This window comes from Rhinolophus hipposideros (assembly GCF_964194185.1).
Source record: "Rhinolophus hipposideros genome assembly, chromosome: X".
In the NCBI taxonomy this organism is placed as follows: Eukaryota; Metazoa; Chordata; class Mammalia; order Chiroptera; family Rhinolophidae; genus Rhinolophus; species Rhinolophus hipposideros.
The window spans coordinates 36118376-36144440 of NC_138046.1; the positions used below are offsets into that span (position 1 = coordinate 36118376).

The 26065-nt window shown below is 41.5% G+C and overlaps 2 protein-coding genes and 1 pseudogene across 3 annotated transcripts in view; 2 read left to right on the forward strand and 1 right to left on the reverse strand.

Annotated features, from left to right (window-relative positions):
* LOC308495502 (antizyme inhibitor 1-like) overlaps nt 1–3332 on the forward strand; it is an 8227-nt pseudogene extending 4895 nt beyond the window's left edge. The window contains exon 2 of the transcript in view: nt 2894–3332. The product of the transcript in view is annotated as an antizyme inhibitor 1-like (transcript). The remainder of the gene's footprint in view (nt 1–2893) is intronic.
* A 12105-nt stretch (nt 3333–15437) lies between these two features.
* On the reverse strand, nt 15438–21720 carry NDUFA1 (NADH:ubiquinone oxidoreductase subunit A1). The gene is made up of 3 exons (XM_081043860.1): nt 21588–21720; nt 20595–20684; nt 15438–15727 (listed from the first exon to the last, which is right to left on the reverse strand). The coding sequence occupies exons 1-3, from the start codon at nt 21687–21689 to the stop codon at nt 15707–15709; spliced, it is 213 nt and encodes a 70-aa protein (XP_080899986.1). The 5' UTR covers nt 21690–21720; the 3' UTR covers nt 15438–15706.
* Nucleotides 21721–22003: 283 nt separating this feature from the next.
* On the forward strand, nt 22004–23083 carry RNF113A (ring finger protein 113A; the record flags this gene model as incomplete). Its single annotated transcript, XM_081043856.1, has 1 exon — nt 22004–23083. One exon carries the CDS (start codon nt 22004–22006, stop codon nt 23033–23035), a length of 1032 nt encoding a protein of 343 aa, XP_080899982.1. The 3' UTR covers nt 23036–23083.
* Between the last annotated feature and the right edge of the window lie 2982 nt (nt 23084–26065).

The window sequence follows — 26065 nt, forward strand, 5'->3', positions numbered from 1 at the left end:
CCTTTGGAGTTAGGAGCATGGAGCTCCAACCGCCTGAGCCACCGGGCCGGCCCGATGTGAAGGATTTATATGCTGAAAACTATAAGACATTTTTGAAAGAAATTGAAGAAGACACAAAGAAATGGAAAGACATTCCGTGCTCATGGATTGGAAGAATCAACATAGTTAAAATGGCCATATTACCCAAAGCCATATACAGATTTAATGCAATCCCCATTAAAATCCCAATGGCATTTTTTAAAGAAATAGAACAAAAAATCATCAGATTTGTTTGGAACCACAAAAGACCCCGAATTGCCAAAGCAATATTAAAAAAAAAGAACAATACTGGAAGTATCACACTCCCTGATTTTTGCTTGTACTGCAGGGCTACAATAATCAAAACAGCTTGGTATTGGTGGAAAAACAGACACATAGACCAATGGAATAGAATTGAGAACCCAGAAATAAAACCACATAAATATGGACAGATAATTTTTGACAAAGAAGCTAAAAACATACAATGGAGGAAAGACAGCTTCTTTAATAAATGGTGCTGGCAGAATTGGATAGCTACGTGCAAAAGAATGAAACTGGACTGCTATCTGTCACCATGTACCAAAATTAATTCAAAATGGATCAAAGACTTAAGCATAAGACCTGACACAATAAACTGCATTGAAGAAAACATAGGTACTAAACTTATGGACCTTGGGTTCAAAGAGCATTTTATGAATTTGACTCCAAAGGCAATGGAAGTAAAAACTAAAATAAACAAATGGGATTATATGAAACTGAAAAGCTTCTGCACAGCAAAAGAAACTATTGACAAAATAATGAGGCAACCAACTGAATGGGAGAAGATTTTCGCAAACAGTTCCTCTGATAAGGGGCTAATATCCAAAATATACAAGGAACTCATGAAACTCAACAACAAAAAAACAAACAACCCAATTGAAAAATGGACAGAGGACCTGAAGAGACATTTCTCCAAAGAGGATATACAAATGGCAAATAGACATATGAAAAAATGCTCAACATCGCTAATCATCAGAGAAATGCAAATGAAAACCACAATGAGATATCACCTCACCCCAGTCAGAATGGCTTTCATCAACAAAACAAATAGTAACAAGTGTTGGAGAGGCTGTGGAGAAAAAGGAACTCTCATACACTGTTGGTGGGAATGCAGACTGGTGCAGCCGCTATGGAAGGCAGTGTGGAGGTTCCTCAAGAAATTACGAATAGAATTACCATATGACCCAGCAATCGCTCTCCTGGGTATCTACCCCAAAAATATAAAAGCATTTCTCTATAGAGACACGTGTACGCCAATGTTCATTGCAGCTTTGTTTACGGTGGCCAAGACATGGAAACAACCAAAATGTCCTTCAATAGATGAATGGATAAAGAAGTTGTGGTACATATACACAATGGAATACTATTCGGCGTTAAGGAAAGATGATATAGGAACATTTGTGACAACATGGATGGATCTCGAGAGAATAATGCTAAGTGAAATAAGTCAGACAGAAAAAGCAGAGAACCCTATGATTTCACTGATATGTGGTATATAAACCAAAAAGAACAAGACAAACAAATGAGAAACAAAAACTCATAGACACAGACAATAATTTAGTGGTTACCAGAGGGTAAGGGGGTGGGGGGTGGGTGATGAGGGTAAAGGGGATCAAATATATGGTGATGGAAGGAGAACTGACTCTGGGTGGTGAACACACAATGGGATTTATAGACGATGTAATACAGAATTGTACACCTGAAATCTATGTAAATTTACTAACAATTGTCACCCCAATAAAATTAAAAAAAAAAACTAAAATAAACGAATGGGATTATATGAAACTGAAAAGCTTCTGCACAGCAAAAGAAACTATTGACAAAATAATGAGGCAACCAACTGAATGGGAGAAGATTTTTGCAAACAGTGCCTCTGATAAGGGGCTAATATCCAAAATATACAAGGAACTCATGAAACTCAACAACAAAAAAACAAACAACCCAATTGAAAGATGGACAGGGGACCTGAAGAGACATTTCTCCAAAGAGGATATACAAATGGCAAATAGACATATGAAAAAATGCTCAACATCGCTAATCATCAGAAAAATGCAAATGAAAACCACAATGAGATATCACCTCACCCCAGTCAGAATGGCTTTCATCAACAAGACAAATAGTAACAAGTGTTGGAGAGGCTGTGGAGAAAAAGGAACCCTCATACACTGTTGGTGGGAATGCAGACTGGTGCAGCCACTATGGAAGGCAGTGTGGAGGTTTCTCAAGAAATTATGAATAGAATTACCATATGACCCAGCAATCCCTCTCCTGGGTATCTACCCAAAAAATGTGAAAGCATTTCTCTATAGAGACACGTGTACTCCAATGTTAATTGCAGCTTTGTTTACGGTGGCCAAGACATGGAAACAACCAAAATGTCCTTAGATAGATGAATGGATAAAGAAGTTGCGGTATATATACACAATGGAATACTATTTGACATTAAGGAAAGATGATATAGGAGCATTTGTGACAACACCGATGGGTCTTGAGAGTATAATGCTAAGTGAAACAAGTCAGACAGAGAAAGCAGGGAATCCTATGATTTCACTGATATGTGGTATATAAACCAAAAAGAACAAGACAAACAAATGAGAAAGAAAAACACATAGACACAGACAATAATTTAGTGGTTACCAGCGGGTAAGGGGGTGGGGGGTGGGTGATGAGGGTAAAGCGGATCAAATATATGGTGATGGAAGGAGAACTGACTCTGGGTGGTGAACACACAATGGGATTTATAGACGATGCAATACAGAATTGTACACCTGAAATCTATGTAAATTTACTAACAATTGTCACCCCAATAAATTTAATTAAAAAAGGGGGGAAAAAGATAATTTCAGAACCTGGAAGTTATTACGTGTCTTCTGCATTTACACTGGCAGTTAATATCATTGCAAAGAAAGTTGTTGAAAATGACCAATTTTCCTCTGGAGTAGAAAAAACCAGAAGTGATGAACCAGCCTTTGTGTATTATATGATTAATGGTGTTTATGGTTCTTTTGCAAGTAAACTGTCTGAGGACTTAAATGCCATTCCAGAGGTTCACAAGAAATACAAGGAAGATGAGCCTCTGTTTACAAGCAGCCTTTGGGATCCATCCTGTGATGAGCTTGATCAAATTGTGGAAAACTGTCTTCTTCCTGAGCTGAATGTGGGAGATTGGCTTATCTTTGATAACATGGGAGCAGATTCTTTCCATGAACCATCTGCTTTTAATTATTTTCAGAGGCCAGCTATTTATTACGTGATGTAATTCAATGATTGGTATGAGATGCAAGATCCTGGAATTACTTCAGACACAATGATGAACTTCTTTGTGCCTTTTGCATTCACCTGAGCCAAGGAGAAAGATTTTCCACTGAAGCTTAAACAAGCATTAATGCTTCTTTAGATCTGAAGTTGCAGGTTATGCTTGTCTGGTCTACATTCCAGTGTGGAAAAAATTTGAACAATCTTATTCTGTTAATTCTCTGAAACAAACTATTAGTAATAGCTATTTGGGACAAGACAAAATCAGCTTTTATCTATAATTCACTGGGGGTAATTGGGAGATTTAGATAATGTATCCAGATTTGAACTTAATAAGTTGTCCCGTCCCTTAAGCGTTTAAAATAAAATATGCAACAAAATAGATGACTTAGTGGAGATGGAAGCCCATTAATTGGGCTCCTCATTAAATCTTTTACATACAAGTACACAGTTTTTATACTAAGGATTCATATTTAAAAGTCTTGTAAAATTAATCTTTCACCCAGATATATCAAATGTCAGTGGAAGACCAATGTGACTTCATTAGATACGTCTAGTGTATTTAGAATTTGTAAATTTGTGCTTTGAAGTGTAGTTTAATAAATGTAAAATTGCTTCATAGTATTTGTTGTATTTGACCTAATGTAATCCTTGTCTGATTGCAATAAAATTTTGTGTAGATTTAAAAACAAACAAACAAAAAAATAAAAAAATAAAAAAATAAAAAATAAATAAAAAATAAAAACAAACAAACAAAAAACTCGCACCACAGCCCTTTGAGATTGTGCACTGGCTACCTTTCATGGGCTCTTCTGGATCCAGTCTCCCCCGTCTCCCCTGCTCTCTACCCTAGAAGGCTGACTTAATTGGACTACATCAATGGGCTCTCCCGTGCCCTCTGTCTTCCAGGAGATTCCACACAATGGGGAGGCCAGGCTGAAGGGAGGAGAATGAGGTCAAGGTATTAGGTTGGTGCAAAGTAATTGCGGTTTGAAAGGTTAAAAATAATTGCAAAACCGCAGTTACTTTTGCACCAACCTGATATATATTCCCCACGGGGCTGTCCCCATACAGGGTCACCTGTGGCTGGCTGTAAGGAGAAGTCCCCCGCTTCTCCCAGGGTAGCTCTCTCACAAGCTCTCAGTCTGGCAAGAGTAACCGTTCTCTCCCCTCAGGCTTATGGCCCCACTTTTACTAGCCCTGGGGAGCTGCGCCTGCCCTAGTTTCCCCACTGTCTGCCCACACCTTTGTAAATATTCCCTTAACCTTTCCTTTCCTATCCTACTTCTAATATGCCAACAGTTTCCTATTGGGACCCTGAGTAATAAAGAGAGGGACTTGTTAACCTGTGAAATTAGGAAGCCAAGCTCACACCCAGACTGTCCGGCTTCACGGCCCATGCTCTTAACTGTACTGCTCTCCGCCCTCCAAGATTCACAAAGAGTCATGGGGCCCTGTTCTCACATTTCCATCTGGAGTCTAGAATGTGTTCAGTCTCTTTGTGTGAGCCTCTTTCAAAAAGGGTTACCTTTTGTTCCCGTTCTCAATATCATCCTTGGTCCCACGGTGTGGTATGTGCTGCATAAGGCAACCTGGTTCTTGTGGCTATCAGTCCAGGAATGCTTTAAACAGCCTTTAAACATTCTGATAATAATGTTGACTCATATTCATTTGGGTCTTCGTATCAGCATTTTAAGCTCAGTTTGCCTCTGCCTCAGTGCCCTGTTGCTGCAGCTGGGGGATGGACAGGGTCATTTGCTGGGGGAAAATGGAATCTTCCCAGGCTGCCCATTCTAGAGTGAGGAGAGACTTCAGGGCCTTAACCGTAGAGAACTGGCTCTTCCCAGGCGGAGGGCCATGCCAATTTGGCTAAAACCCCATAGTTAAAGACAACAGTTTTCTGGTAAATTGGTAAATTTGGTAGGCTTTGGTGAGTCCATACAGCAACTTGATCCTTCAGAAAATGGCCCATTTGGTGACTTGGCCATTCCGTGACTTGGCTTTCAGCAAATTGCCTCTTGATGAATTTACTGGAAGCCAAAGGTATGACTTCCAACACCAACCAAATGAGGTGGGGGCTTTATCCATGGAAGTACCTCCTTAAGACCTGTCCCTGGGGAACCCTGAGCTCCAACAGGATAGGGAAGTGGGGAGGGGGGGGAACAGCAGTCAGGAAGATCTTATCCTCACACATCTGTAGGCACAAATCATTCTTAAGCGTCCCTCCTATTGACCTCTCCTAGTTTTTCTTCTCCCCTTCCCTTCCTAACAAGGTGGACAGAATAGGTGTGAAGGATCAGGGGTATGCTCAAGTTTGGGGTCTGGGTGATGAATGGGGAGAACTACTGCAGTTCCTTTTTGTGGAGCCCTCCCACCCTTAACTACCCCTGATACCTGAGTGACCACATCCTTGGTTGGAACAGTAGTAGCCAGGGAAGCTTAGAAAGAGTTTCTCAGCACCTTTTCCCCAGGATTCCCAGACGGAATGTTTACAAGTGCTGCCAGGGTAACACTAGTTTCAACCAATGGGAAGCAAAACCCAAATGTTTCTGACTACTTCTGTTAGTTACGGAGGGGGCTAGTCAGTCACAGCAACAATCTGACTTCCAAAACGAGACCAAGCTGTAGTGTCCATACCCAGCTTCTACCCAGCAGGAGATGAGCTTGCAGGACTGTGCTAGAGGGAATAGCAACAATGAGCCTCACAGCTGGTATGTACTGGAGGCTTCAATATGTGTCAGTCACTGTGTGAAAGGCTCAGTATGTGTTAAGTCACTCACTCCTCACAGCAGCCCCATGAGGGAGCTACCCTGTTTCCCCGAAAATAAGACCTAGCCGGACAATCAGCTCAAATGTGTCTTTTGGAGCAAAAATTAATGTAAGACCCGGTCTTATTTTACTATAATATTATGTTATAATAGTATGTTATGTTACTCTAATATATTATAGGATAGGATATAATACCGGGTCTTACATTAATTTTTGCTCCAAAAGACGCATTAGAGCTGATTGTCCGGCTAGGTCTTATTTTCGGGGAAACACGGTATTAGTATTTTCATTACAGTTGAACAAACAGTTGAAAAAACAGAGGCACAGAAAGTGTTAAAGAAGTTGCCGAAAACTCAAATCTAGAGCTGTCTGATGTCACTGAAGGAACTTTTTACTTATTTAGTCCCAAATTCTGATGTTAGGACCTCCCTTGTGTGCTTATTTTCAAAAATATCTTTTTTTTTTCATTCACATTAAAAAAATAATTTATTGAGATAAAATTCACATAACAAAATTAACCATCTTAAAGTGAGCAATTCAGTGGCACTTAGTACATTCACAATATTTTTCCCCACAATTTAACATCTCTGAAATGGGAATTCATCTTACAATCAATGATATACTATGGTTTAATTGATAGTATTTTTTAAATTATTCATAGTGGAATATAAATGAAGGTGTACCTTTCAGTTGATGGTGTCTTAGATTAGTTAAAATAAGGTACTTGATAATTGTTCTTGGATTTTCAAGGGAACATACATCATATTTGGTGCACCCCACTCATTCACTGATGTCTTTTATGAATCAAAGGATGAACTTATACTATAATGGTTATCAGCACAGTCCCAGGAACAATTTATTTAACATTTCTAAATTTCCTTGTCTATAAAATGGGGATAATAGTGATACAGAATAGTTTTTTTTATGAGAATCAAATCAGATAATTCATGTAAAGACTGAGAATAATGCATGATATATACACATATAAGCTCTCTATATAATGGTTAGATATTATTTCTACTATTATTATTAATAGCTGTAGTACTATAAAGTGTTCTTTTAAATGGTGAAATCAAAAGTTGTTCCCCTTTTGTTAGGACTCAGTTTTATTAATCCATGAAATCTCCAAGGCTGGCCGCTGCCCGCAACCACTGTGCTCTGTATATGGAGTAGTTGGCTTCTCACCCTAAAACAGTTGTTCTCAAGCCCAACAAAGAAAGGAAAGTGCTTTGCTAAGTGTCTTTATCCAAGAAGAAATGCTGAACTCACTGCCTGGAAGATATCACATACATTGAGGTCCCACACAGAGGGAGCCTATTGCTGAGACACCGTCTAGTGAGGTAGAGGAATGGGATTGGGAGGGGAGAAGGGTCGAAGGTAATGTGGCTTAGTCTAACAAACTCAGTCTCTGATCACAGAGGGTTTTGTAGGGGTCCAGAAAGAGTGTCCTCAGGATGTGCCACCCTGACACGTAGATTATTTTGAGCTGAAAATAAACCCCAACAAACTCAAAGAGGTTGTTTGTTTGTTTGTTTACCTTCCCCTTACTTACCTAAGAAAATTCAGATAGAAAAACCTGCTTTAGGAAGGGAACCTTAGCATAGTATGAACTAAGTGTGGCAGACAGGAAGAAACCTGCAGTCTGTTTCTTAGACTCCCCTCTGTGTCCCATTGTTTCTGGATGGCCTGGCAAGACTTTGTTTACCACGTTTGCTCTTTCTCATCTACCATGAATTGCCTGTTTTCCCTTTGAAGTCCCAGACCCCTGCCTCCCTCTTCTTAGTCCAGAATGTCAGGTATACTTAATTTTGCCTTACTGTCTCAGAATTTTCATGCTTATATAAATTCTGCATGCACATGTACTAAAACTTGATTTTCTCCTGTTAATCTGTTGTGTCATTTGAATTATTTGACCAGGCAAAAGAACTAAAGGGAGAAGGGGTCAGTGTACCCAGCCTCGACAATTTCAGATCCCAGTTCTGCCATGAACTGGCTTTGTGACTTTAGGCAGGTTATTTCACTTCTCTGAGCTTCTTCATTTGTACAATGGGGATCTTAACAGGAGTCACTTTATAAGACTGATACGATGAAATGAGGCGATTCATATATAGGCGATTCATATATAGAGCACTCAAAACAAGGACAGGCACAACTAAGTGCTCAATAAACATTAGTTATCACAACCATGGTGATGAAGAGACTCACCACAACAGACGGAATAAAAAAGGAAAGGAGTCAGAAGAAGCCCACTGCTTCCCTAAAGCTGGGAGAATTTTCTCAGTACTTCAGGGACAGGTGTGTCTCGAGTGCCCACTGTTTCAGCCCAGTGCCCAGCAGCCAAGCCAGGAGGAGGACTTGTGTGGACACTGTTGTTGGTGAACACGCAGGCTCCAGATCTACGAATGCTCCTGATGATGATGATGACCGGCCTGAGTTCTGTTCACTGGTCTGACACCCACGCAGACCTTCAGACCAGCTGCTAGGAACCTTCCTGTGTCACAGCAGACCCCATCCACAGCCCTGCTCTCCCCCTGGATTGCCTGGGGGAGATGGGGGGAAACTGAAAACACTAGCCCCCACAGTAACTGCATCCCAAAGGGACATCGATCCAGCTTCCTTTCTGTCTAGCTTTTGTGGGCAAGAGCAGTAAGATCTAAGAAGTGCTGAGACCGCTGGTGAGAGGCCCAAGGTGAGGACCTGGCCTGAGAGGGCTGGTGGTGGGATTCTTAATTGCCCAAGGGAGAGAGAGGTGTAGGCAAGAGATGAGAAACTCCTTGTGGGCAAAATGCTTTCACGTAGGAAGCCAGGAGAGATAACCCAGGTGATTAGAAAGGCTCCTCTTTGAAGCAAGAACTTAAACTCCGCAGGGCCAGAACTTGACCTCCTACCCCCAACCAAGGTCCTCACTGAAGAGACAAATTCTGGCTTCTCAGAGCTCCGAATTAGAAGCCTTTTGAACTCCCAGGCAGCACAGAGGACAGGTTCTTTCAAACCGCACCCTACTCTCCCCGGTGCAGATAAGTGTGGATAAGGGGCTTGAAATTCCCAAGATGGAAGGGAGAGACGGGAGGAGCAGGTGGGGCTGTGCAGGAGTTGCTGGCTGGAGGCTTGCCCAGCCCAGCCCCTCCTTCTTCAGGGAAGAAATAGACTGGGCAGGCTGGGAAACCCCAAGCCCTAGTCCCCACCTTGATGCCCCTGCTCCACCCGCAGCCTCCACTGGCATCGTGGCGGCCTGCCTCTCCGCAGCCCCAAGCCCTCTTCGCTCCTGGCCCAGAGCGTGGGCCAGCAATGCGCCCACCGTTCACCGGAGAGAACGTGGAGCCTATACACAAAGACAAGCCACCGCTGAACACCATGGGTCTTCCAGACCATGCTTAGGGAGTCTCCTTGGAGATGGCAGGCCGGTCCCTGGTTAGTGCCTGTCCTGTGAGCATGTATGGCATCTGGTCCCGGTAGACGGAGGGGCGGGCTGGGGGCCTCAGAAGGCCCCGCCCTGCCCATCTGGGCCCCGGAGGCTGCCTTGCCCGAGAGACCCCCAGTGGGGAGAGGGCAGGGCCTCACTTGCCCCGCCTTTGGGAAGCTGGGGCGAATTTGTCCCACGGATATGGTGCTCACTAGAGAGAACTGTTTTCAGGACCCTTACCGGTCTCCACGCTGTGAACTTATTCCTGAATTGAGGACAACTGGGATAGAGGCCTCTAGGCAGGGATGGCTGATATCAGAGCACAAGGAAGAGGGAGGGCCGTCTCTTCAGGACTCCACACCCTGTGCCTTGAATTATGTTTTTTGCCACTTGTGTCCCTTAAGTCATGTTCATTCCCTCATTTTTCTGCCCTCTCCACCTTTCTACCCTCATGTTCACGCTGTCACCCCTTCCCTTTTTTATCTCCTTATTCTTTTTCCCTCTTCCTCCTTTTCCCTCCTCCCTGCCTATGCCTAGCAAGGCTGTCAGCTCTCAGGGATGCAACTCTGGACAAATGTTGACATTCTGTTGTCAAGTGAACCCAGTCAGCCAGCACATATCTTTTAAGGGGTGGCAGGCACTGTGGGGAAGTGAAGCTGAATAAGAGAAGGTTCGCATTCTCAATGCACTTACAATCTAATTGGGGAGATAAGGTGTGCTTACATGAAAAGAAAACTAGCAAGTCAAATGTAGCAAGGCATGTGGGACTTGGGCAGGTTCTAAGTAACTGGCTGAGTGACCTTGCTTCAAATCTAAAGGGCTATCAGATTGTACCAGGAAGGGGAAACAGGTGGTGGGAGCCCAGGGCCTTTCCTAAACTGAGGCCCATCCTCCAACAGTAAAGGCCCTAAGTTCAGTGCTGGTCAGTCCCATATGGCCAGACCCCTGAGTCATGATGTCACAAAGACCTCTCAGAACATTCTAGCCATGCTCAAGAATGCAGCTCTGCCACAGGGTGGGTGAGTGCCTCATTGAACAGTGCCTTGCTCAGAATAAAAGTACGCTGGCAGAGCTGTTCCAGGATGCCTGGACTTGTGATAGCAATGCCTTGATGTTCTGATCCACAGGCGTAACTACTGTGGGCCGCACTTACAGGCACTGGATGAAAACTCCAGGGTTGCCTTGAGACATAACCTCTCCTACCCCAAAGACTAGGCTCTTAGAAGTAAGAGGAGAGTGGGCTTCTGGGGGCGGCACTGTTTTCTGGCCTGCAGAAACAAAGAGCATTAGGCCTAAAAGGAAAACTGTCTGCTGCATGAAACAAGACACTTCCCAGTTGTGTGATAGGTGGCACACAGGGGGACGGGCAAGGTACACCAAAGAACATCTTAAACACATGGGAAACATTTTTGTTTTCTTGGGGCAGTAATGCTCAGGGTTTCCACTGTCTTCCCTACCATTTTTCCATTGCCTTTGAAATTATAGTTCTTTGGGGTCATAATTGAAATTGCATATTTGCTTGTAAATTATTTACCTGACCACTATCTAGCCCATATATAATTGGTTTTTCCATGTTTTCTGGAACTGAGTAGGATACCTGCCAAGAAACAAAACAGATTTTTAAAAAAAGTGTTCAAACTAATAAAGCAGCAGTTACATGGGTTTACACAAATGAAATCTGCTAGGCCATTTTCTGTGATGCCCTGAAAAGAATAATTAAGTCTCTAATCCTGAATCAAGACTGTACAAATCCCTAAAGCAATGATTTGGCTCTTCATTGCAAAAGAGCCTTTGGGGATGGGGAAGATCTATTACAGCCAACAACATCAGACACAGAGGGTACACAGATATGCCAAAGACACCCTTAACAACTAAAGATTATACAAACAGCTCTGGATTCATTCTTTACAGAAAAAATGTCCTTCTCTTGTCTTTTACCAACAATGTACCAAAATGTGAAGGTTTTAAAAATATTCTCAACTCCAGTTCAGTGTGCTGTAGGATTTGCTCCAGCTTTGTCTGGAAAGCAAGGAAGAGCACATCACAAAAGAATATTCCTGAGTATGCATACCTCAGAGATGAAATACTTGGTCCGGGGGTGTGGATGAAGTGGGAAGAAGAGGGGAGCATTACACAAGCGCACAGACCCAAATCAAGAAGCTGAGTGCCAGTCTCTAGCTATCCAAAATGTGTATTGACATATTTGGGAAGGAAAAACTCTGTATTTGTTCCATATGTCTCACAAGAGTGTAGCAGAATAATTTGAGTTCTCAGGTCACAAAAGAATCAAAGTGATAGGAAATCTTGAAAACTAAGTGATGTTTAACTCACAGTCCACCTCCACCCTCATCCAGAATCTTCCTGTTGAGTACTGTGAGCTTCAATCCCACCCACTCACCACTTTCCCTTAAAAAGATCGCAAGTGGAAACTGCTGAGGGGTAACCAGGCACTCAGTTCTCTCAGTGGCATTAAGGTGGATTTTCCTATTTTCAGAAAATACCTTCAGAGCAATTGAGGTTGGTATTGTCTGTTGTCTTTGCAGTGCTCTGGGAATACTTCAGTTGTGATCACTCATTCTAGGAGGGAACCAAAACTGCTGCCACCACCTACACTCTTGATTATGTACTGGACCCAAGTGTCCTCCCACCGTCACATTTGGGTGCCTTTGGGGGCTCTGGGGATGGACTGGATAGCTGTTTACGGGGTGCTTACAACACCAGCAATGATCCCTTCCACATGCACAGGGTTGTACAGTTACAAGCTATTTCATATACATGACTTCATGACAGTCTCAGATACTCAGAGATGTATGCAGAGGACATACTATCTTCACTTGAGAGATCGAAGATCCGAGGCTCTGAGCAGTGAAGTGACTTGCTTATGATCATACAGCTGACAGGTAGTGGAGCCTCCTGATGTGAAGGTCCTCCCAATCCTCCCAACATCACACATCAACTCCTCAGAAACGAGAGTTTGTTTGCTTTCTCAGTCTGAGGCACATCACCCCCAGTGAGTTGGGATACATCCTTGGGGGAAAAGTTCAGGTTTGCAGATAAGCCAAGAACCTGGGATCGCAACTTTTTTTTCTTAAAGTTTATTGGGGTGACAATTGTTAGTAAAATAACATAGATTTCAGGTGTACAATTCTGTGTTACATCATCTATAAATCCATTGTGTGTTCACCACCCAGAGTCAGTTCTCCTTCCATCACCATATATTTGATCCCCCTTACCTCATCTCCTTCCCCCAACCCCCTCCCACCTTACCCTCTGGTAACCACTAAACTATTGTCTGTGTCTATGAGTTTTCTTTCTCATTTGTTTGTCTTGTTCTTTTGTTGTTTTTGGCTTATATACCACATATCGGTGAAATCATATGGTTCTCTGCTTTTTCTGTCTGACTTATTTTGCAGAACTAGGAGTGGGAGGAAGAAGGCAGATTGCTCCCATATAGTCCTGAATAAGTAGGAATTTTAAAAAATACTTCCGGGTGTGTTTCTTGATGGAGACCCTGCTAGGTTTCGGGGTTTCTGTCTCAGCACTATTGACACTTTCGTTACCTACAACAGTCCAGAGGAGGGGCTGTCCTGTGCATTGTAGGACGTTTAGAAGCATTGCTGGGCTCTAACCACCAGATGTCAGTAACACCTTCCCTAACTCCCCATGTTGTGACAATCTCTGAACTTTCCAAATGTGTCCTGGGGGCAAACTTGCCCTGGGTGAGAACCACTGCCTTCAAGCCTCTAGCCTCTGCAGAGCAGCCAGGCAGATGTATGCAAGTCACCACCTCTCATGCTTCCTTCCTGCAGAGGCTCCCAACTGCCCTCAGGAGAAAGTCCGGCACCCTGAGGGAGACATACCAAGCCCTTCAAGTTCTGGGCCCTGCCAGTCTCTCCAGTCCCTTTTCCCTCTACTTCCTAACTCAAAATCTTGGCTCTAGCTCTGCACAACTGATCATAGATGGTTCCCAGAGCCATACTAGTTTGTGTCCCCACACTCATGCTGTTCTCTCTGTATGTAGTATCCTTCTGTCAATTGTTTATCTCACAAATCCTACCCAACCTTCAAGACTTGGTGCAGGCATCAGCTGGAAACCTACCCTAAGTCCTTTCCTTTCCCCTAACAGAAGGCTGGGTCAAGCCTCACATCTGTGCTCCCACAGTACCCTCTGCAAACTTGTTACAGCATTCGTCACCCCATCCTGTAACTACCTGTCACTCTTGTCTGTGAGCTCCTGAAAGGCAAGGTTGTGTCTTATTCAAGTCTGAGACACAGTGCCTGGCACGTGGCATTTACTCAGCAGTGTTTATTCAAATGAACCATAAGACAGGTGAAAGCACACTAGGTTGAGTCATAAAACCAGGATTCTAGTCCCACTTCTGCCACTAGCTACCTAAGTTTTTGCTTCCCATCCCCAAACCTGTTTCCTCATCTGAGGAATCAGAATTTGGACTAAACGTCTAAGTGTCTTTATAAGTTGGAATTGCTGATAATAAAATGTTCCATTTTTTTATACATGTTTCACTTAAAAATGTTTCCCAAAGGGCAGGGCCATCTTCCTCCCCCTTCTGAATGTGCATGGCTTCCTCTAAGCTTTTTCAGTCTTTTCCTATTGACTATTTCATTTGACCCCAGAACTAACTGACAGCCTGGTGGATATAATTTCAAACAGGACAATTCTTTTAAACAAGTGACATAAAATAAACTGTCAGATGTTACCATTATGGAAGACTGAAAAATATGTGTATTTATATGTGTATTAAGAGACCCTTCTGGGTGGTGTGACAGTGAGGCAGGTGCTAGGCAGGGGATTAGAGCAAGTCTTTTCACTGAATACCTTATATTGTTAAGACTTTTGAGCTATGTGAATACAATATCTATTTAAAAACTGAAGATAGTGAATACAACCAACTTAATGGCATCATTTCCCAAGCACCATTTCAACTGGCCTTAAGAGCAGGTGACCTATGGACCCAAGGTCAGTGGCCGGGCCACATCTGCCAGAGCTGCTCAAAGAAAACCCTCCTGGCTAACTGCACTTGCTAAAAATCAAGAGAGATGCAGACTACAAAGTATGAGTATAATCTAGCTGCAAAGTGCTTTAATCTGGTTCAATCCCTCGCTGTAGAGGATAAAAATAAGGCTAAATTTCATAGCAGGTGCCACAAAAAAGGGAGGTGAAGAATTCAGACCCTAATGTTGAACCCAATAAACTGATCTTTACCTGTCATTTTGTAGCCCCTCACTATACATTCACCTAAGGAGATAAATTTAGTGGATGATCCCTGCCTTGAGGCACAGTGGAATGATAACAGATTTAGTAATGCTGTCTATGAGTCTTCTGTACCCTCTCTGAACTACCTGCCCTCTTTCTTCCTTTCCAGCGATATCAACTAAGGGAGGCTGTGCAGCACTAAATGTAGACCAGAAGTTGTATTAACTTTGTAATCGTGACCATGGCTTTCCTTGAAGAGTTCCATCATCACAGGGTGGCACAATATGGACAGCATTACTCTAAGTGTGAATGCCATATTCTTGGTCTGTAAACCCTGCCCTGTAAGATGAGGTCGATGGAAACCACATAGTGCAGGTATGTAAGATCATCAGCAGAACAAATGTTCAACTGGATAACGGATGGAGATGAAAAACAATTTAGTTTTCTCACTTGGTGGTCCTATAGTCTCCTGGGCTGTTGATCTATAACATGGAGTATCACCATCTTTACAGTAGTTAAACCTTTTCAGATTGTCACATTTCAAGTGATCAGTACACTCATTTTAATAAACATAATGACGTGTTGCTGCTCTACACTAAACTGAAAGTCAACATTTAGGCAAATGCTATGTGTTAAGATACAGAATACTTGAAAGCTAAAGGTGCAATCTCAGTTTTAAAAGCATCCTACCTGGGATTTTAAACACTGTTGGATTCACCCAGAAAAGGAACTAGGGGGGAAAAAAGAAAAAATGTTTTTAATATCTTTTACAATAGTAACAACTATCATTTATGACACATTAGGCAAAGTGATAAAGCTACACTTGGTAGATTGCTTGATCTTGCGTAGTACTATTTTAAAAAGTAAAGAAAACCTTTGATTTTACTTTTTAATTTTTATTACACACTACATAATATACTACATGGTACATAATACACTGCATAACCTTCTAGCTGGTGTAGATGCGCATAACTGAGTTATTTTTCATCAATCAGGAAAATGCTTCCTTAGTCAATGTTCTCCAAACCCTGAAAAACAGTTTAAAAAGGAAAACATGAGAATTCTGTTCCCATCCAAGATGTACATGTACTCTTATTTCTATTGTCACCGAATGGCATTCTCTGTTATTAAAGAACATACTTTCACATCCCACATTTCTCTAACTGGAACAAAACGGACTGAATTTTATAATCACTACAGTAAGAAATAATATAATGACTTCTAGTTTTCATTTTCTGACAGCAGCAAATATATCACTTTATATGAAAAGACCCTTGCCCCAAATAGAACTAATGTCAAGCAATAATTTACCATTTAGATCCTTCTATAAAGCACTCTCAGAGAGTCAGAGGACAGTAGGCGAAACCATTTTACAGAATAACAGCCAAAATGAGAAAGATACTAATAGCTTCATTCCACTTTTTTACAGATGAAAAAAGGAGGCTCAGAGAGGTTAAAAGTCTCTTGCTTAATCGAACACAACAATGCATTAAAAAGATTATTCATCATGACCAAGTGGGCTTCATCCCGGGGCACAAGGATGGTTCAACATCCACAAATCCATCAATGTGATACATCACGTAAACAAAATAAAGGACAAAATCATATGATTATATCAATTGATGCAGAAAAAGCATTTGACAAGATACAACATCCATCTATGATTAAAACACTTAATAAATAGGTATAGAAGGAAAATACCTTAACATAATAAAGGCCATCTATGACAAGCCCTCAGCTAATCTCATAATTAATGGTGAAAAACTGAAGCCCTTTGCTCTACGTTCAGGAACATGACAGGGCCATCCCCTATCACCTCGGCTTTTCAACATACTGTTGAAAGTCCCTGCCAGAGCAATCAGGCAAGAGAAAGAAATAAAAGGCATCCAAATTGGGAATGAAGAAGTTAAAATATCACTCTTTGCAGATGACATGATGCTGTATATAGAAAACCCTAAAGACTCCACCAAAAGCTGTTAGAAACAATCAATGAATACAGTAAAGTTGCTGGCTACAAAATCAACGTACAAAAGTCCATTGCATTCCTATATACTAACAATGAAATCTCAGAAAAAGAAATACAAAAGACAATTCCCTTTGCAATTGCAGCAAAAAGAATACCTAGGAATAAACTTAACCAAGGATGTGAAGGATTTATATGCTGAAAACTATAAGACATTTTTGAAAGACATTGAAGAAGACACAAAGAAATGGAAAGACATTCCATGCTCATGGACTGGAAGAATCAACATAGTTAAAATGGCCATTTTACCCAAAGCCATATACAGATTTAATGCAATCCCCATCAAAATCCCAATGGCATTTTTTAAAGAAATAGAACAAAAAATCATGAGATTTGTTTGGAACCACAAAAGACCCCGAATAGCCAAAGCAATCTTAAGAAAAAAGAACAATGCTGGAGGTATCACACTGCCTGACTTTAGCTTGTACTACAGGGCTACAATAATCAAAACAGCATGGTATTGGCAGAAAAACAGACACATAGACCAATGGAATAGAATTGAGAACCCAGAAATAAAACCACATAAATATGGACAGATAATTTTTGACAAAGAAGCTAAAAACACACAATGGAGGAAAGACAGCCTCTTCAATAAATGGTGCTGGAAGAATTAGATAGCCATGTGCAAAAGAATGAAACTGGACTGCTATCTGTCACCATGTAACAAAATTAATTCAAAATGGATCAAAGACTTAACCATAAGACCTGACACAATAAGCTGCATAGAATAAAACATAGGTACTAAACTTATGGACCTTGGGTTCAAAGAGCATTTTATGAATTTGACTCCAAAGGCAATGGAAGTAAAAACTAAAATAAACGAATGGGATTATATGAAACTGAAAAGCTTCTGCACAGCAAAAGAAACCATCGACAAAATAAAGAGGCAACCGACTGAATGGGAGAAGATTTTTGCACAGTGCCTCCGATAAGGGTCTAATACCAAAATATACAGGGAACTCATGAAACTCAACAACAAAAAAACAAACAACCCAATTGAAAAATGGGCAGAAGACCTGAAGATACATTTCTCCAAAGAGGACTTACAAATGGCAAATAGACATATGAAAAAATGCTCAACATCACAAATCATCAGAGAAATGCAAATAAAAACCACAATGAGATACCACCTTACCCCAGTCAGAATGGCTATCATCAACAAGACAAATAGTAACAAGTGTTGGAGAGGCTGTGGAGCAAAAGGAACCCTCATACACTGTTGGTGGGAATGCAGACTGGTGCAGCCGCTATGGAAGACAGTGTGGAGGTTCCTCAAAAAATTACAAATAGAATTACCATATAACCCAGCAATCCCTCTCCTGGGTATCTACCCAAAGAATTTGAAATCATTTATACATAAAGACACGTGTGCTCCAATGTTCATTGCAGCTTTGTTTACAGTGGCCAAGACATGGAAACAACCAAAATGTCCTTCGATAGATGAATGGATAAAGAAGTTGTGGTATATATACACAAAGGAATACTATTCGGCGTTAAGGAAAGATGATATAGGAGCATTTGTGACACCACCGATGGATCTTGAGAGTATAATGCTAAGTGAAATAAGTCAGACAGAGAAAGCAGAGAACCCTATGATTTCACTGATATGTGGTATATAAACCAAAAACAACAAGACAAACAAATGAGAAACAAAAACTCATAGACACAGACAATCGTTTAGTGGTTACCAGAGGGTAAGGGGGTGGGGAGTGGGAGATGAGGGTAAGGGGGATGAAATATATGGTGATGGAAGGAGAACTGACTCTGGGTGGTGAACACACAATGGGATTTATAGATGATGTAATACAGAATTGTACACCTGAAATTATGTAATTTCATTAACAATTGTCACCCCAATAAATTAAAAAAAAAGTCTCTTGCTTAACTCAGTAAGGAAGCAGCAGAGCCAGAATTCAAGTTCAAGGCCCCCCCACAACTCCATAACTCTTGCCCTGTGTAAGCATGACACTATTTATTCATAAGACCCACTAACTTACTCAGTTCACAACCAAATATGTCAGAAACTATAAAGTTAAAGATTAATCAGTGATGACATTTCTTCCAGGTGTTAAAATAACACAGTAATACTACTGCAGGGAGAATCACCTTGAGAGAAATGAAAATTGCAAAGTCCTAGGAACCACCTTGGAGAAATCCTTAATTCATTTGGTCTGGCCAGGGGCCTGGGAATCTGCATTTTACTCATATGACAGATATTTTTTTTTTAAGAGTACAGACGTCTTATTTTTTTACACTCATCATGCCATGAATTCATAGGGAATGAGTTCCAGCAGCTCAGGCTCCTTTCCATAGATTCTCACAAAGTATGCTTTTCTGGGTGGAGCAGCTTCAGTTGAACCCACGTACTTTTCTCTTTAGCTTCCTTCTTTTTCTGATCATTTTCCTTCACACCTTCAGGAAGCTACTCGGCTCTTACAGTGCTTAATATGGTCAATACGTACATTAGTTCGTATTGAATCTTGCCCTTGTTTGTTTATAACAGTGCCCACTGCATACTGGGTAATACTGTAGACTCTTCCACTTTTGCCACGGTAACATTTATATGGCATTACTTTTTGAACAGTGCCCATTTCCCTTGATGTCTACAATATCACCTTTCTTGTAGATTCACACCTATGTGGTCAAAGGAACAACTCCATGTTTTCTAAAAAGGCCTAGAGAACATACAGTGTTGCCTCTCCTCTTTCCCTTTGTGTTGGTCATTTTGGCGAATTACTGGAAGATGGCTGTTCCGGCCAAAAGCTGCCAGATGATTCTGATGGTTATTCTTCGACCATACTTTGAGAAATACTGCTCTACATGAGAAGATAGCTATCATCGTGTTCTTTAGATTAGATTCTCAAATTACACTATACTGAGAGGTAGACTGCCCAGGTTGAGTCCTCACAGTATTATCTAATCAGTGACCCTCTGTTCTCTCATCCATAAAATGGAATTAACATTTACGTTGGTTCACTGTGAGGAATAAATGAGCAAAGAGAAAATATAAAAAAGTAAAATTTTTTAAAAGAATAATGAGGATCAACTCCTACAACATATTTGAACATACCACTAGATTAAAACATGAAAACACTACTACTTGGCCATTTTTCACCTACAAAAACAGCAATTTCATGTGATTCAATCAAATATAAAATTATAGTGATTCTTTACATATATATGATATTTGTGCAGTAATTGGCAAAACAATGGAGTAAAGAGCACATTTGTGAAACAGACCCATGTGTATGTGGAAATTTAGTTTACTAAAGTGGTATTTCTAATAAAAAAATGGACTGTTCTATAAATGTATGATTGTGACAACTAGCTATCTATTGGAAAGAAAGGAAAGTTAAATCCTGGCTTCACATTATACCCCCCAAATGACCTGCAGATGGGTCAAAGCACTAAATGTAAAAAAGAAAAAGAAAAAAATAGTAATAGTATTTGGAGAAACTGGAAGGAAATATTTTATAATCTTGGGTAGGAAAGTCATTTGTAAGGAAGACATAAATCCCAAAATCCAGAATGATAAAATATAAACTGAACATCAGACAGAAGACTACTGTCTGATGAAAGACATCATAAAGTAATAAAGACAAATAGGACATGGGGAAAAATAGTTGTACATATAAAAGAGACAAAAAGATGAAGATCCATAATATATAAAGAAACTCTATAAATCAGCAAGAAGAGAACAAGCAAAGTATATAGGCAAACAATTCACAGAAAAAGAAGTACAAACGATCAGGCTGTTCAAACTCACTAATAGACAAGACAATGCTAATTAAATTAGCATTGTAAGACCTCTGGCAATCCAGTACCGAACCCACCTCCACCCTGACACGTGGCTAACACGAGAGCCATCTTACCTTTGACACATAGTAACGATTAACTCCAGAGACTCGCCTGTCTCTTTCCATCAAAGTCCACTGATATGAATAATAGGCAACCCTTTTTTCCTACAAAAAGAAACCATTATTGTGGTTTTTAAATGAGTGACCCAATGGAGGAATATTAGAACTTTAATAAGTGACATTCTAGAAAAATAGCATCATCACTGAAATAAAAACCAAATTAACAATATAGTGAGGATCCTAAAAAAAAATCGGACCACTAAACTTTAGAATTAGGATGGTAACCGTGACCTTTACACATTCTATTTTAACCAGCATCACCCCCACCCCCTTTAAAGACATGACTTTAAAGACATGTTTGCTTTTGGGACCCTAATGAGAACAAAACAACATCTGTAGGTCACACGTAAAGGGCAATCACAAAAGAAAAAGCAAATATATTTATACTCTGTACGCTAGAGATGATGTGAAGAACTAGGAAGGGGGAAATTACAATGCTGAAAAACAGGATCTTGCGCTAAATTCCTAAAGGCTTGCAAGAGAAAGTGGGGGATAAAAAGTGGCCAGGTAAAATCCTAACTAAGGGTGGGGAAGAAGTAAAAACGAGAAGCTACCAAGATATGAATATGAGGAGTTAGAATCAAAATCGAGCAAGATTAGAAATCGGAGGGAGTGGGGGCAAGACTGACGCCTCCTTCCTCTGCCTAGGAGCTTGAACCTACTTCTGCTTGTCTCCTACCTTTCCAGCCACCGAATCTCTCTCTACTCGGCCCTCTGGCTCATTCTTCTCCACCCAGCAACTAGCTGTTTGTTGCTGGAGCACAGTGTGATTTCCATCGGGCTTCATTCCGCAAGCCTCCGCTCATAGGCAATACAAAAAAAGGGGAGGGCTGACCTTGGTATTCTCCATTTCCGACAGAGGCTCCGCATGCTAATGGCCTCCCTACTCCACCAACCATTGCGCAACGTCAATCCGCGGAGACCAACGGCCCGGAGACGACGCCTTACCTTGCCCCCATTAGTGAACCTGTGGATGTGCGCAGTGGCTATTCCGGGGATGAGCAAGCATGCGCCCATAACGGCGATCCCGGGGAGAATCTCGAACCACATCGCAGCACGATTACCAAGGGCAAACAATAACTTTCAGGACCCTTAAAAGTGACCAGGCTTCGGTCGCTTCCCAGTAAGCCCCGCGGCAGCCCGCGGCTGGGCGGGGTCACGTACTCCTCCGAAGGAAACGACGGGGTCCGACAGGGCTCAACAGTATCACGCTCTTGCACTCTCGCATCCCATTCTTCCGCAGTCCTCTTTCCGTAGCCCATTTTGCTCTCCTGACTCTCCGCGGAGAGCACTACGTATACTGACGGGAAGCGACCCAGCGCAACCCAGAACACCGCAGCCGTTTCGGAGCTCGGGACTCAAAAATGGCAGAGCAACTTTCTCCAGGAAAGGCGACAAACCAGGTGTGCACCTTCCTGTTCAAAAAGCCGGGTCAAAAAGGGGCTGCAGGCCGCCGAAAGCGCCTGGTCTGCGATCAAGAGCCGGGAGACAGCAGTAGCAGTGACGAAGGCAGCACTGTGGTTCGCCCGGAAAAGAAGCGAGCGACCCACAATCCGATGATACAGAAGACCCGCAGCAGTGGGAAACAGAAAGCGGCTTACGGCGACTTGAGTAGCGAGGAGGAGGAGGAGAAGAGCGAGCCCTTGAGTCTCGGTGTGGTCTACAAGTCCACCCGCTCGGCGAAACCCGTGGGGCCAGAGGATATGGGGGCGACTGCTGTCTACGAGCTAGACACAGAGAAGGAACGTGACGCACAAGCCATCTTTGAGCGCAGCCAGAAGATCCAGGAGGAGCTGAGAGGCAAGGAGGATGACAAGATCTATCGAGGTATCAATAACTACCAGAAATACATGAAGCCCAAGGATACATCTATGGGCAATGCTTCCTCTGGAATGGTGCGGAAGGGCCCCATCCGGGCTCCAGAGCATCTGCGTGCCACCGTGCGCTGGGATTACCAGCCTGACATTTGTAAAGACTACAAGGAGACTGGCTTTTGCGGCTTCGGAGACAGCTGCAAATTCCTCCATGATCGTTCAGATTACAAGCATGGGTGGCAGATCGAACGTGAGCTTGATGAGGGTCGCTATGGTGTCTATGAGGATGAAAACTATGAAGTAGGAAGCGATGATGAGGAAATACCATTCAAGTGTTTGATCTGTCGCCAGACCTTCCAAAACCCAGTTGTCACCAAGTGTAGGCATTATTTCTGCGAGAGCTGTGCGCTGCAGCATTTCCGCACCACCCCGCGCTGCTATGTCTGTGACCAGCAGACCAATGGCGTCTTCAATCCAGCGAAAGAAGTGATTTCTAAACTGGAGAAGTATCGAGCTGCAGAAGAGGGTGGTACTTCCGATTTCCCAGAAAACCCGGATGAGGGTCCGATTCCCATTACTTAGTTTTCTCATTATTCTCCAATCTCAAAATAAATATTTTGGAAATTTTAATTTGTGTCCTTCCTTCCTAGGGAAAGTGACAGGAAAAAGCAGGTAGTGAAGTAGGGTCCTGCATAGATGGCTTACAGAAGCATCGCGGTAGGTACAATCTGGATTTTTACTGGTATAAATGCCTGTGTATAACTTTTCAGAACCCTTTGGCATAAATCATAGGAATGGGAGTTCAAGAAGAGCTAGAATTTGCTTGAAATAACCAAAGCTGTGATGGAAAGGAAAACCGAATCTATCACATTTCTGTATCACTTAATAATTTATGAAAGTACTTTCATGCATTATTTCTATTGGGAGACTGTGCTAATTCAAAGTACACCCCAGCCAAAGGGGAAAGGTAGGTGGATGAATTGGGTTGGGGGACTGGTGGCTAGCACCACAGAATGCATGTATGGAAAGTGGTCTTTGTTCTCTTGGAAGCACCTGTAGTAACCCCTCCTGACATGGATGATTGAAGTGATCTATGCTGTGCTGTGCTGTGCAATATGATACCACTGGCTTGGGACTGTGGAACACTTGAAATGTGGCTGGTAGCGACCGTCTTGGACATTGCAGTTCTAGACGGAACTTGCAAACGTGCAGGGGTCAAAAATCTAGTATTTTATAATCCATTGTCTGAAACTATCCTCACAGATCATGCCCTATTAAAGTTAATCTATGTCCCTGCCTTCCCAATTAGTTTGTGAACTCCTCAGTGACTAGCCCAGTGTTTGGCCCATAATAAGCACTTAATAAATAAGTGCAGAGAATTTTCAAAAGGGAATTGGGGCCAAAGACTTGAATCCAAGCTGAGAGCTTTGACTATATTCTGTAGGTAATGGGGAGATAGAAGTATTTTGGGAAAAGGAACACAATCAGACTTTTTTAATGTTACTGTGTTGCAGGCTATCAGGTAGATTGCAGGGAGATGGATGACAAGAGGCAGGGAGTCCAGGTAGGCCAAATAATCAGTAAATTTTTATTAATCTGGCTAGAATTTGGGTTGATCCCAGGATACAGATGCAAAAATAAACTGTGGATTAAGTTGGATGTTTTGTTTTTTATTCACATTCATCCATTTAAGGATATCCTTTATGCAACTACTCTGTGTCAGGCACTGTGCTTGGCATACAGCGTATTATTAAACAAAATGGACACAGCCCCTGTCCTCATGGAGCTAGACATCAGTGACAGGTCTGATGAGTACAAGAAAAAAAGTGCACTGGGTTGATCTCTCAGGATTAACCCAATCCCAGCTTTAGAGGAGTTCAGAATCATAAACTCACTTAATACAATGTGATACGTTCCACAATAACAATATGTAAAATGTACTGGGGATAAATGAGATACATGAGAAGCCTACTAGAAAAAAGGGCTTAAGAAAGCATCACACAAGAAACAGCATTGAAGGGATGAGACAAACAGCCAAATAAGAAACAGGGAAGAGGACATTGTAGAGACAGATGAAGAAACAGGAGCATACACTGCCATGGAAGGCAAAGGAAAAGAGTATTCTTAAAAAGTGTCATGGAAAGAAATATGGCAACAAGTAGCAAAAGAATCATTAAAATGGTTCATTTAAAAAAATACTCCTGATAATTTACACTAAAAAGTTGTTCAAAACTAGGATAAAGTTTTATGGAAAACGATAGACATTGCATAGAAAAATGTCTAAAGTAATAATCATAAAATGGGAACACTGCTTATTTTTGATGGCATGATTCTAGGGAATTGGTTACTTTTCTCTTTGGACTTTTCTGTCTCACTTGAATTTTTAGACTTTTAACGTTATGTTTAAATAAATAGTAAGTTATATTTCTGGGGGCAAAAATATATACAATGAATTGTTATATAAGCAGGGAGAAAGGGTCCAGGAGAAAACAAGACGAAAGGGAAAGAAAGCTGCTGATAACTAAGTTCTAAATTCTAACGTAGCTAGAACCTAGAAGGGATGGGATTAAAGGCATAAATCAAGAAATTAGTCTTAAAGAACTGAGAGAAAGAACAGGAGAAAGATAACATTTCTCTACTACTACACAGGTTTTTAAATTCTATCTGAATCTTAAGAAAATATACAAAATATATGCAAATGAATATTCTTAGGATCCACAACTTTCAGCAGATTGCTTTTTATTTTTTTTAATTTTTTTTTTTTTTTATGTTGGGGGACAGTGTGTTTTTCCAGGGCCCATCAGCTCCAAGTCAAGTTGTCCTTCAATCTACTTGTGGAGGGCGCAGCTCAGCTCCAACTCCAGTCACCTTTTTCAATCTTTAGTGGCAGGGGGTGCAGCCCACCGTCCCATGCAGGAATTGAACCGGCAACCTCTAACCAACTGAGCCATCCGGCCTCCCCTCCAGAAGCTCAGTGGCAGCTCCTTGTCTTCAATCTAGTTGTGGAGGGCGCAGCTCACTGGCCCATGTTGGAATTGAAACAGCAACCCTGTTGTTAAGAGCTCGCTCTCTAACCAAATGAGCCATCCGGCCACCCAAGCAGATTTTTAAAGGGATCATAACTCCACAAAAGTGAATAACTCAATAGTGTACTCAAGGTATTTTTCGTGTTTACAAGTTTATGATTACATTTTTAAAAGTCAGAACTGCTTTTTATCACCCTTAATCAAATAGTGCAACTTCATTTCAGAGGTGGAAACTAAATAGATGTTCTCTTTTTTTTAAAAATTTTTTTTATATTTTTCAGTTACAATTCACATACAATACTATATTACTTTCAGGTATACAACACAGAGATTAGACATTTATATAACTTACGAGGTGATCACCCCAATAAATCCAGTACCTATCTGACACCACACTTCGTTAATACAATACTACTGACTATATTCCCCATGCTATACTCTACATGCCCATGACTATTTTGTAACTACCAATTTGTACCTCTTAATCCCTTGCTCCCTTCATGCACCCCCCCAACATCCCCCTAAACCGACAACCATAAAAATGCTCTCTGTCTCTATGAACTCGTTTCTGTTTTGATTGTTCATT

Coding starts and splice junctions, on each gene's coding strand:
- NDUFA1 (XM_081043860.1), bottom strand. CDS start 21,689: ATGTGGTTCGAGATTCTCCCCGGGATCGCCGTTATGGGCGCATGCTTG. Junction 20,685..21,587: donor GGTTCACTAATGGGGGCAAG/GTAAGGCGTCGT, acceptor TTCTTTTTGTAG/GAAAAAAGGGTTGCCTATTA. Junction 15,728..20,594: donor ATCGTTACTATGTGTCAAAG/GTAAGATGGCTC, acceptor ACTGTTTTTCAG/GGTTTGGAGAACATTGACTA.